Genomic DNA, 12,775 nt, shown 5'->3' with positions numbered 1-12,775 from the left:
TTAGGAAGCTAATTAATTTTCCAATTTTGCAAAAAGGACCTGAGAGTGGTTGAAAACGTTTTGTCCTCATTTCTAGTCTCCAGTCTAAATCAGACCGTGTGAGAACTGGATCATACTCCCAGAAAGCAAGTCGGTCGCAACTGGAGCAGACATTATAAAACACTCCCTCGCCTACAGTTGTTGTTTGATTTCTTTCCGAGCTTTGGGAAGTGTAGGCGAAGCATGGACGAAAGATTAGATCCGAATGAAGATAACAGATACAGGACAAGTACACCAGTCCAGGTATGTATGAGCCGTGGTCCAAAATTGCACTAGAAAAGCTCGGATAGTTGGTGAATACGTCGACGATACTTTCCATCTATGCGTAAAAAATGTTACGTGAGCATGACCTTTTAGTATAGGAGTCTCGTTTTAAAATTAACGTACAAAAGGTTCTAGTTTAATTAAATGAGAACCCTTTTTGCCTCCCAATTAAGGTGAATAAACTCGCACTATGATATCAACTTTAAGTTCTCGTATATCATATTCTCTTATATTGGTTCTGAGTAAGTTATTTAAGCTTGGTCCGGTCGCGATTTCAACAATAGTCGTCTACATGTAAGTTTAATTTAGGTCTTACCCACGCCGCTGTGGAAGATATTTGTCAGTTTGTTAAGACCTTTTAAGCTTTTAATGTTTATCATCTTTTTTTCCCACATGACAAAGTTAATACCAAAATGCTTCAGTCTTTACTTATTACTGTTACGGAAAGAAAACATACTGGTGAAAGTGTTTGGAATTTACCAAACCTGTCAACCACCGGGAACTGGAAAACTCTTTTATGCTCATACAAAATACAGATGACTTCATGGAAGTTAAATTTTATTAATACAAACAAGAATATTCCAAGTTTAGAAAAACATGCTCTTTCAAATTATATTTGTAATAGAAACATTAAGTTCCATGTACAATGACGTGTGGTACTAAATTGTTCCAAGATAAATATCAAATAAAGTCCCAGTTTGGCAGCTTTTACAGAAGTATTGAAAACACTATTAATGGCTAAAATCAGTGTGTGCTCTTTCTGCTCTGCTCAGGCTGAACTGGATAGATGCAACTTGTGAGCTTTAAAAAAATTCCTGATGCTCTTCAAATCACCAAGAAGAATGCTGAGTAGATATTAAATTCCCTTCATTTTTACCTGTCACTAATTAGTAGCCACTGATCACAAAAGCAGATTATTTTAGGCTGTGGCATGTTGAATTATGATTTTTAAACATGTTATATGATAACTTCTGTTGCAGCCCCATGGAGGCCTTTTGTCAGCCGGATCATCAGGATTACAGACAACCACTTCTCTCCCAGGAGGTCTGAGCCCTTATCCTCCCACACCCAGTCCAATGCCACCACTAACACCAATGACACCGATGACAGCTGAACAGGCCGGGATTGTGCCTCAGCTTCAGTGAGTGTGTGACTATATACTGTCATTATCTGGAAAGAATGATTGATTGATTGACTTACTGACTGATTGAGTGACTGACTGATTGATTGATTGATTGATTGATTGATTGATTGATTGATTGATTGATTGATTGATTGATTGATGGATGGATCGATTGGGTTTTAATTGAGTGTAGAAAGTAATCAGGCAATTACTTTGGTTTTGCTTTTGGTTTTGGTTTTACTACAACTTGAGATTAGCTGAACAGTCTAATTTGTAAGTAGAGCAGATTTCAATTGAGAGTGGTAAAACCAAATCCAAATCAGTTACTTTTCCATTAGACTACTCAGTCTATCTCAAACCGTGGTTAAAACCAAAACCAGAAGCAAGGTAACTGCCTGATTACTTTTGACAATCAATTGAAAACAGCTCTTTTGTTTGGTTTTGGTTTTACGACACTGAATTGAAAACCGCTCTAAATCAATCAATCACTGTATTTGTTTAATAATCATAAATGAGAAAGCCAAATTGAATTCTAGAAATTTTAGTGAAGTCATGGCAAAGATTTGGCCAGAAACTTGTGTTGTTAGACAGACAGATGACAGAAAGACAGACAGACAGACAGACTTTATTTCCATGTCAGTTAAATGATTAGCAAATAGCGGAGGGAAAGCTCACTACTAATAGGGGACACCTATTAAAATCTTATTTACAAATAGTTTCTATGTTGCCTTACATCTGTTCAGTAATAGATCACAGATGACATCAAAATGTGGTAAGGACAAAAAAGTGAGTGTTACTGATGAGCACTCTTACTCCATTTCAGCATTCATCTGTGATCTTTTACTGAACAGACACACAGCAACATGTAATCTGTCTATTAAAACATAGTAAAGAAACAAAAAAATGTTAATGACATGATCCTCTATAAGTCTGTCTTTCAATCTTAGGTAAGAACCAATGAAAATGCGACAGTAATTTGAGTTTTGGAATAATGTGTAAAATAATATTACCTAATAGATAAAATGTTACAGAAAAGAAGGTAAAACAAAACAAGGCCAAAAACTAGTTTCTTCAATGTAACGACCATTAATTTTTTTTCAAAACAGTGGTTAAATTGTGCTTTCCAATACCATAGAATTCCGAAAGTAAAGCCAAAAGTAATGCCGAAAGTAACAGGCACCGTTACTTTCGCATGTAGCAGTCAAAAGCGGTCACTACTTTTGCGTAGCCATTACTTACGGGTAGTCGTTATACTTTTGGATGGTTAAAAAACATTTGCACAGTAACAGTTGTTTCAGACAAAGCGGACACATAAAAGAAATTAAGTGTTCCGTTGGCAAAAGTATAATGGTCACATTGCATCGCAATGCAACTGATTGCCCTACAGTATGTCATTTGACTCTGCTGCTAGACAAGTACAGTTTATAAATCATAGTTTTAAACAAAATTCAGTCAAGTTCCAAATACATGTAGAATCACAGATAGCTCTTCAAGTCCATGTTCAGTCCTGCATTCAGGCTGTTCCATCCTCATGATCAGAACCTGAGAACAGAGACTTTCTCTTTTAGTGACTTCTTCAAGGGGCTGCTACTTTCAGGTGGGCCACTACTTTTGGGGGGACCACTACTTTCGGAGTTCAATAGGAAGGGAAAAAATTAATTTTACTTTCGAGGAGCCCTTTTTTTTTTCAGGAGGTCGTTACTTTCGGAATTCTACGGTACATGACTTACCGGCAAAACTCTGTACAAGTGTTCCTTGTTTGGTACAAGCACATGTAAATTCTTCTATGTTTAGTAGAAATGATATTTCATTGTGCGTATTTTTCCCTTTCAGAAATATTGTGTCAACTGTAAACCTTGGTTGTAAGCTGGACTTGAAAAAGATTGCTCTTCATGCCAGGAATGCAGAATACAATCCTAAGGTATGATATAGCTCTCTGGGGACAGCTGGTGTGAAAGCTTTTCACAAGATTTATCATAGTGAGTTTTGTTTAAGAGTAATTGTCACTAAAAATCAAAGAAATCGTGGCCATGGTCGAAAAATCGATTTTGCTCATACTTTGCAGTTTGAAGGCCTAGGTAAGTAACCGAAGGAATGCAAAGCCTAGCTTTGCATTCAGCATCATTGATCGGGGTGGGGAAAGAGACATCAGTATCAGTTTCATTATCAACTAGTAGGCTGAGAAAGGAAGAGAAAAAGTTGAATTGCATTGAAATGCTGTGGGGTTGAGAACAAACTCCTGATAAAAATTGCCTTTTTGCAAAACTAAATTTGTGGCACCACGGTTGGTTTTCATTGCTAATTAGCACTGAAGCATGATGAATATTTTTTGTAGCCAATGACATGTTGGTATATCTTTTGACCCACAAAGCACTTTACACTCCTAAAAAAGTTAGTGCTACCTAAACTTTATCACGTAGTTTTGTGGATAACATGTACCACCTACTACTGCCTCATTCTGTTTATGAACCCTTTCTTTTTAACAAAAAAGTCAACAATAATAATATTAACGTCTTGGTTTGCGAGAGCTTCTTGTTACAGCTTTGGTTATAAATATCAATACTTCAAAAGCAATGAAGAGACCAAGAAAATTCATTTTTTTTCTTTCAATTTTAGCAGTGCTTTTGACAGCCAATGGATTAAGACGATTATAAAATAACGAATTTCATTACAGTAGTAAGCTGTGATACAATAACTGCCTCATCTCCAAGAGATGAGGTGCCTTGACTGGAGTGAGGTGCATGGAAACATGCCAGGTAGCCACACTTGGAATGGCTGTATCAGACAAGTTTTGCATCCAAAATGGCTGGGGTTCTTCTCTGTACTTCACCTTGCAACTTTTTTATCTATATCACTTACTCTGTATGGCAGTCAGACCAACAACAAGTTTTCAATATATTACTCTTATTACATATAGTGCCCTGACCAGCAGTGACAAATACTATACTTGAGATTTGTGTTGTCTTTAACACATTTTATTTTAGCGTTTTGCAGCAGTTATTATGAGGATACGAGAGCCAAGGACTACTGCATTGATATTTAGTTCTGGAAAGATGGTTTGCACTGGAGCCAAGAGGTGTGTGTTATGTTACATTTAGAAAACAGTCCTAAGAAATATGCATGCTGATTGGTTAAATATCGTGTTTGTATAACTCAATAGAAACACAGAACTAGCATGAGCTGTTGATGTAATGATGGCACAAGCAAAGAGAATTTACATTTTGATCATCAAAGTTAACAAGTTGTTTTCCTTTTTTAGTCGCATTGATTCCTAAAAGAAATAGAAAACATGTTCTCTGTGTTTCTATCAAGTTATTGAAACACTCCTGAAAGTTTGGGAGAACTCAAAAAAGCTGTGGAAACACTCGCCTGCGGCTCGTTTTCCCACACCATTTCTCATTCTCCGAAACTTCCACTTGTGTTTCTGTAACTTGATAGAAACACGGTACATGTTTTCTATTTCTTAAAGAGGTGCTGGCTAATAGTAAATGTCATCTTCTCTAAAATTGATTGTCGCTCAACATACACATACATATTAATAGTAAAAGGTGTTTAGCAAGATGTCATGAGTATTTTGATCTCCCTGAGAAAGTTGAGGTGAGAAACCCGAACTCCTTGGCCCACAAAAAGAAAAACCTGGCCTCCTTCAGTTAATTTTAATTTATACCCCCTTATGCAGTCTTTTGTTTAAATTTTTTTAAGTATACTTCATAAATAATGAAATACATCAGGGTACAAAAGTAAAGTTTAAAATTTACAATTTGTAGTACATTCATTATAATAATTTATTTGGTACGGAAATTACCTGTAAGACATTAATGACTTACTTTGACAATACCTTGCCAACTTTCAATAAACATCCTAAAGTTAAATGAAGACAGCTACCTGTAAATTACAGTGGAAAAAGAAGAAAATAGTTGAAATAATAAAATGAACACAGCAGCATAAAAACAGCTTTCTCTTATCAGTGATACCAACTGAGTGCCACTAAGGGCAAAAAAACTGGTTTATGACAAAAGGAAAAACATGAACATGAGCACATTTGACTAACACAATTTTTGAGGGTGTTTAGGTTAAGTTAATTTTTTTAGGGTAGTTTTGATTGATGTAACATGGTGGCATTTAATTTTGTTTGGTTCTCACAGTGAAGATCAGTCAAGACTAGCAGCAAGAAAGTATGCCAGAGTAGTACAGAAACTTGGTTTTCCAGTAAGTTCCATCTATTTAGAGCAGTTGTCACTTGGGTATTGAAAGTTTCTTAAGTTTTGCTTCACTATGCTATAGTTGATTGACTTAGAAAGTTTGCACCACTTTGTCATCCAATTAGGTAAAACTAAAACCAATTGCACCTCACTCGCAAAAGGATCTAATTCAGGGATGTCATTAAGTTTTGAGCGACCTGTTGCCTTCAGACTCTCACACCTGTGACACACTTGTTGTTTCGTGGTTGAATGATCCCAACAACAGACAAGTTCACCCACAGTCAACAACGTCAAGGGTTCATAAAGCATACTCTGGCACAACAGGTGTTTAATGATGGCCCAGAAATTTATTAGGTAAATGAAACTGGTTTGTGGTATTTTCGCAGGCGAAGTTTACAGAATTCAAAATTCAAAACATGGTTGGTAGCTGTGATGTGAGATTTCCAATTCGACTTGAAGGCTTGGTGTTAGCGCATGGACAGTTTTCAAGGTAATTGTTTCATAAAGTAGTTAGATGTAACTAATAATAATAATTATTATTATTATTGTCACATTGTTTTATTGTTTCTTCCACTTCAATTAACATTACTAACATAATACTATTTTTGTTGTATTTATTTTCCAGTTATGAACCAGAACTTTTTCCTGGTCTGATTTACAGAATGGTCAAGCCAAGAATTGTTCTACTAATTTTCGTTTCAGGAAAGGTGGTTTTAACAGGTGAGAATCACATTATGTTTACTTCTGTTTGCATGGCTATTTGTTTTTCTATGGCAAACATTGATAGTTTCCAAGAAAAAAGTACAGTACTGCAGGTTTCACCATATGCCAAGTCTGAAGCTTCAAGTAATCTTCAATGATGCATGAATGTATGGATGTGTTAATGGACCTTTTCAGCAATATGGCTGCCATTTTGAATTGTATTGTTTCAAATAGCTATTATGGGGTTTAGGGGGCAAATACATACTGAGCATCCCATAATAGCTCTTTGAAGCAATAGAATTCAAAATGGCAGCCATATCACCAAAAAAGCCCATTTGGGTAATGGACGAATGCTTTCAGCCATGTGGGAGGATTGCTAACAGACAGTCATCTTAGTTTCAGAGTCATATATATTGTATTTTTGAAGTCAGACCAGTATTGTTTATGCCATTCATGACAGTGCAACCAAAGGTTGATGATCTATTGCACAGGAATCAAAAGTTTGCATTTGTTTTATTCTTTCATATATGTTTAAATGTTGTTGTACTATCAGTTATTGCTATCTTTAACATGCATGTACACTAAATGCTAACTTGCATTTTGTTACTGTTTAAGGTGCTAAAGTCCGTTCAGAAATCTATGAAGCCTTTGAAAACATCTACCCTATCTTGAAGTCATTCAGAAAGACTTAACAAGAGAATTTATTATTGTGCTGTCAAAGAATTAATTAAACAAACAATAATTCTGGCTGCTGGAGCATTCCACGCCCTGAGTTATGGAGCTAGCCAAACTAAAGGAAGTTGTAAACAGGCTGGAAGAACCCAAGTGTGTTGGCTAATGGCTGGTCAGAATCGCATTATGAATGGTAATGCAGAGATTGAGGATCATTTGAACTGTGGTGAATATGCAGAAGCAAGCACAGACTCTGGCCTCGTTGCTGATTGCAATCATTACAAAAATATCTTTAGGAGGGCTCAGAGCCATTTATATTATTTTTCAACAATTGAGACACTACTGAATTATTAGCAAGCTTGTTGAGTTTTCGTTTTTGAGAGAATATCATCTCTAGGTAACTTTCAGCCAGTTCTCCACTGTGAGCAGGCACCTCAAATTTTACACATTTCATGACCAAACAGCTGATATCGGTCTATGCCCTTGCAAACACCAGGGAAATTGAGAAGGTACTACCTTTTTTGTGCAACAAGGGTAGACATATATTTTTCTTTGTAAAACAAACCTAAAACTTGATGCTGATTACGATGGTAATCACTTTTGACACAAGAAGTGGTACTAAAAATTAAAAATTAATATTAAATTTTTACCAGTCATAACCTCAGACAATGTCAAATGGTGAAAATTGTTTAAAATATTTGTATTGCATGAGCTGTGTAGGCTTCAAAAGCTGTTTGTCACCTATGAAGCACTTAAGAACAAATGTACACAAAGACTTACAATAACACTGTGTCATCTTTTTCAATTGGGAGACCAAGAAGACTCTAAAGGCCCATTGTGTAAGCAATGACCAAGTACTTGTGATTGTAGTATCTAATAAGCTAGTCCTTTGTTAGCTTTCAGTAGCTTCATGCCTGGTCATTCTTGGAGTGACCAAAAGCATCATCCCTGTCACAAAATCGACTTGAAAATGCAATCCTCAGATATTCTGAAAAAGATTTGTTTCACATCATAACGGCAAAATATTGTTCCTGAGTCACCTACATGTTTTCTTTCTTTTTCTTAAGTTGCCATTCGGCAAGTGTCAGCTTGATAGGTGGGGATACTTGTGTAATCTTAACAGGTACAAACTTTGCCAAATTGTACAGTTTTTGAGCCATTTTGGTCAGAATTAGAGTATGATTTGGGCATGCTTGTAAGAGTTGGCCAGTATTATCAATGAAGAATTCTCAAGTGTTTTGGCAGGTCTTATATTTCCAAATTATCCCAAGTGTTCATGGAGTTTGTAAAGGATCACTACTTTCTAATTTAACTACAGCAATTGAATTCTCAGTTGTCAAATATTAATTTTTTGAATAATTTGCATCACAGTTGCAGAACTAAATTATTATTTTTGTACAGATAATGTAAACTCTGAAATGCACACACATGGCATGACTGCTTTTTACCAAGTGAAGGTAAGGAATAGAATAGAAATTTGGAGGAAGGATCAAGCTAGTAAATTTGTTTCATATTTCAAAAGACTGGTTTTCCTTGCTGTGGATTAATTTCTGCAATTTCCAGGGATAATGGCTGATAGATTTCTACAATTTTAAGGTGCATATACAACAGGACACTCCATGGGTAATCATAAACCATCTTCAGTAGTTATACGTAGAATTACTTATGTATATATATGCACTAGAGGTTTAAGCTCCTTAGCTGACAATTGTCATGTTTGGAAACTTTACTCAATTGCTTTTTTCCTTCATCTGTCACACTGTATATTATTGTCTGCAAGGTTAAAGCTGCGTAGCTGACAATTGCCATTTTTGATAGCTTTACTCGACTGCTTTATACCTCGCTTTATACCTTTATACTTTTTATACCTTTATACCTTTATTCTTCGCTATTGAACTGGAACTAGCTTGCAACTGAGGTCAATGCGGGTTTTTTTTTTCAAATGTTAATGACTCTAATTGCTTTTTAGTGATATTCCCTGCACAAGCCTCCATTTCAAGCTGGTTCCAGTCCAATAGCGAGAATACGAATATGGCCTATTAAGCAGCTTAGAAGCTCCTTAATTGACAATTCCTATGTTTGAGAGCTTTACTCAACTGCTGTATACCTTCATCTCATGTTATTGTCCCTGAGGTTTAAGCTGTTTAATTTAAAATTGCCATGTTTAAGAGTTCTACTCAACTGCTTTATACCTCTATCTGTAACTTATGTTGATGTACTAGAGGTTTAAGCTGCTTAGCTGACAATTGTCATGTTTGGAAACTTTACTCAATTGCCTTTTCCTTCATCTGTTACACTATACATTATTGTCTGCAAGGTTAAAGCTGCTTAGCTGACAATTACCGTTTTTGATAGCTTTACTCGACTCCTTTATACCTTTATCTCTTATGTTATTGCACTTGATGTTTTTGAACATGGCAATTGACAATTAAGCAGCTTAGAAGCTCCTTAATTGACAATTCCTATGTTTGAGAGCTTTACTCAACTGCTTTATACCTTCATCTCATGTTATTGTCCCTGAGGTTTAAATTGCTTAATTTACAATTGCCATGTTTAGGAGTTTTACTCAACTGCTTTATACCTTCATCTCATGTTATTTTCCCTGAGGTTTGAGCTGCTTAATTTATAATTGCCATGTTTAAGATTTTTACTCAACTGCTTTATACCCTATGTTGTTGTGCTCAAGGCTTGAGCTGCTTGGCTGACAATTCTCATGTTCAAGAGCTTTACTCAACTGCTTTAAACCTTCATCTTTTATGTTACTGTCCCTGAGGTTTAAGCTGCTTAAGAGTTTTGCTTAACCGCTTTATTCCTTCATGTTATGTTATTGCTAGCAAGGTTTAAAATCTGCTTTAAGGCATCTCGACTCTTATTCAAGAGAAATGTAAAACTCCCAGTAGTCTAAATTTAGTGTTTTGGTTTATATGGTACTACATGCTCTTCCATGGTATTACATTATCATTATCATTATCATTATCATTATCGTTATCATTGTCATGATAAAAAAATTTTATCGATTGCTATCAATTGACAAAAATCGATAGCAGTCGTTAATTCCCATGTTGAGGGATATCGATTGTCATCGAGTGAAAAAAATTTGATTCATCTAGCTTCATCTAAATGCCAATGCTACAATGGGATAGCTTCTTCTGGTGTTGTGGACTGGCAAAGAAATATGGAAAGCCCAAAATGTTTCTGTTAGTTGTTCTGTTCTTGTTATTTTGTTGATGTCAGATTGTAAAACAAAAAATATAAAATATTAAAAAAAAAAGATTGTAAACCATTCCCAGGCTATGAAGATAAGATGACTCAATAAAACCTTTACAGACAAATTTTGTCAATCATTTTATCAGTGTAATTTGCAAAAGAACAAAAATAATTTCCAATAACAATTGATATCAATGGATGAATAAATCACTATTCCTTACTATCGCAATCAATAACAATCAAACTTGCAACCTTTTTTCTTCATTGAGTTTCATTGATTGTTATCGGCAATCAATATCAATCTTTGAATACGGACTAAGTAAAACCAATGTGTACGGAGTATATTCTTCGCTCATAGGAGGGAAAAAGCGAAAATTTACTATACCTTGCTTGAAATTTTAGTTCTAAATGATATCGGGAATAATATCTACAAGATGAAGATTGCACTCTTTGCTCATAAAATTCAAGATGACAAAAAGAGTATTCCAGCTGATTTCTCTGGTGCTCTCACACCAGTGTCAGAAATCCATCACCACAACACCAAGTATGCATCAAATCAAAACTTCTATAGACCAAAACCATCAACTAGATATGGACAATCAGTATTCCAATATTGTGCATCATTAATTTGGGAATCAGTTCCTCTTAGCCTAAAAAACTTCAATAATTAATATGTAATTAATAACGTGTATTTCCTGTATTACAGTAATGTATTTTCAGTGATGTGTTTTCAGTAATGTATTTTCGTTCTCCGCATCCACTATGACAAAAATCGCATCTTTACTTTCGCAGCCACTTTAAAACAAAAACAAGAAGCCTGTGTGAGAAGAAAAATGTTTACTATATTGAAGTCTCTCTTTTGATTCCAGAGATCTTCAAGTTTTTAAATATGCAAATTAGCCCAGTGATGACGTCATACACTCAACCAAATTTTGATCAGATACGATGAAAAGAGATATCTCAGCCAATCTGTATCAGAAATGTTTGATTCCTAGGCTCGATTTCCGCCACTCTCTCATGTCCGGTCTACGTTCCTCCCCGAAAAGAGGCGGCCGTGCCTTCGGGGGAGGAGCACGGGCTCCTTTCCCGAACAGCGGCTAGTAATCGAGCCAATTTGATTCTTTGCAGTAAGATTCTACTAAATGTGCTCCACAATATGAGTTTAACAGCTTGGTTACAATGGCAACATACTGGGTTCCAGACTTCAGAGACTGGGTTCCAGACTTGGTTGGCGCTGGCCAAAAGACACGTGGGCTCTTGGAACAAGATTGCCATGTTTTTAACCAAGGCACGCATGCACCGTGAAACCGGAACTCCTAAAATCTTGGAGTCTAGAAATTGATTATTCCAGGGTTCCGTGTCTTGGCGCTGACCAAAAGACATGTGGGCTCTGGGAACGAGATTGGAGAGTGCTGGGGTATTAGTTGGAACTACTGAGCATGCGCGGAAGAACTGGTTAGCGAAGCACGCGCGGGCTCCGTATATTAGTACCCAGAGCCCGCGCGCTTACTATACGTCTTGTGCATTCTCGTCCCCAGAGCCCACGATCCCTCTGGCCTGCGGTAGAGATCGAGAGCTCGGGCCTGACCCGATTTTCTGAGCATGCGCAGAGTATTTGTTTCGTATTCTTAGCCAATCAGATTTGCCAGATTTGACGGGAAGTCCGTGAATCGCGGACTTCCGGTGTTGGACCAGCCAAGAGCTCTCAATCCCTACCGCAGGCCAGAAGGATCGTGGGCTCTGGGGACGAGAATGCGCCTTGTGCTCTTCGGCTCAAATTACGGAACTTTTAACTTCGCAAAGATTTCAAGAGTCATGTGGCCTGCTTTTTAAGAAGAGAAGATAAAGCCTACTATTTTTTCTACACAAGAAACCACTGACTTGATGTTTTGAATGGCTTTGTGCTGTGAGTGATGATATCAAGTTACTTCCGGCTTGCGTTTGGTTAGTCGAATAACGTATCTCCAGCGACAAAACAAACAAGGTAGGATCGGTATGTTTTAAAGTTTCATTGTTTGGAAACGGCTCGTAACAGAAAAAGACAATATTTTCTTGCACTTTGGCTTTACGCGTAGGATTTTGTAATACTATCGAAGATTTCTGTTCGGAAATCGAACTCAATCGAACCTAATCCGAGGTTGAGTTCGGCAGTCAAACCAAATCGAACACCAGACTTTGAGTGGCTTCGATTTCCGAACCATTTGAACTAAGCCGAACACAATCGAACTAAATCAATTAGATTGTGTTCGATTATGTTCGGTGAATAAATTCCCTTGAACAAAGGTCATGTTACACGGTCTGACTGCCCGCCGGGCAGAGAGGTGCAGCATTGCGGATTATCACTATATCGTGACTAATTATCACTTGTGATATGTCATGAAATATCTTCTCTGTTACTTGTAAGTGATGTTTCTAATATCATGATTTATCACTGGTTTTTTAACGGATTGATTTTTTTGATATTCTGCATAAGGTTTTTATCATATAAGCATATGTTATCATGATATTATAAGAATATTTAATTAAGTAAGAATGTCTTCTTTTCCTTGTGATAAAGTGATAAATC

The 12,775-nt window shown here is 36.5% G+C and overlaps 2 protein-coding genes across 2 annotated transcripts in view; both read left to right on the top strand.

Moving 5' to 3' along the window:
* The first annotated feature begins 127 nt into the window (after positions 1-127).
* Positions 128-8,261, top strand: LOC145483433 (uncharacterized). The gene is made up of 8 exons (XM_081461939.1): positions 128-282; positions 1,284-1,444; positions 3,260-3,347; positions 4,411-4,502; positions 5,572-5,635; positions 6,015-6,118; positions 6,254-6,348; positions 6,946-8,261. Exons 1-8 carry the CDS (start codon positions 223-225, stop codon positions 7,020-7,022), a joined length of 741 nt encoding a protein of 246 aa, XP_081318065.1. The 5' UTR covers positions 128-222; the 3' UTR covers positions 7,023-8,261.
* A 3,785-nt stretch (positions 8,262-12,046) lies between these two features.
* LOC145483437 (uncharacterized) overlaps positions 12,047-12,775 on the top strand; it is a 37,429-nt gene continuing 36,700 nt past the window's right edge. The window contains exon 1 of the mRNA XM_081461945.1: positions 12,047-12,193. The gene's annotated coding sequence lies outside the window, so the exon portion shown is untranslated. The remainder of the gene's footprint in view (positions 12,194-12,775) is intronic.

The sequence above is a fragment of the Orbicella franksi genome, chromosome 4, assembly GCF_964199315.1.
Source record: "Orbicella franksi chromosome 4, jaOrbFran1.1, whole genome shotgun sequence".
In the NCBI taxonomy this organism is placed as follows: Eukaryota; Metazoa; Cnidaria; class Anthozoa; order Scleractinia; family Merulinidae; genus Orbicella; species Orbicella franksi.
Note: the sequence above shows the minus strand (reverse complement) of the source record. Positions and strands in the feature narration are given on the sequence as shown.

Bases quoted from the DNA above. Each gene is read 5' to 3' on its own strand.
- LOC145483433 (XM_081461939.1), top strand. From the start codon at position 223: ATGGACGAAAGATTAGATCCGAATGAAGATAACAGATACAGGACAAGT. The intron at 5,636-6,014 runs GTAAGTTCCATC...GTATTTTCGCAG, and splicing joins TACAGAAACTTGGTTTTCCA to GCGAAGTTTACAGAATTCAA. The intron at 6,349-6,945 runs GTGAGAATCACA...TTACTGTTTAAG, and splicing joins AGGAAAGGTGGTTTTAACAG to GTGCTAAAGTCCGTTCAGAA.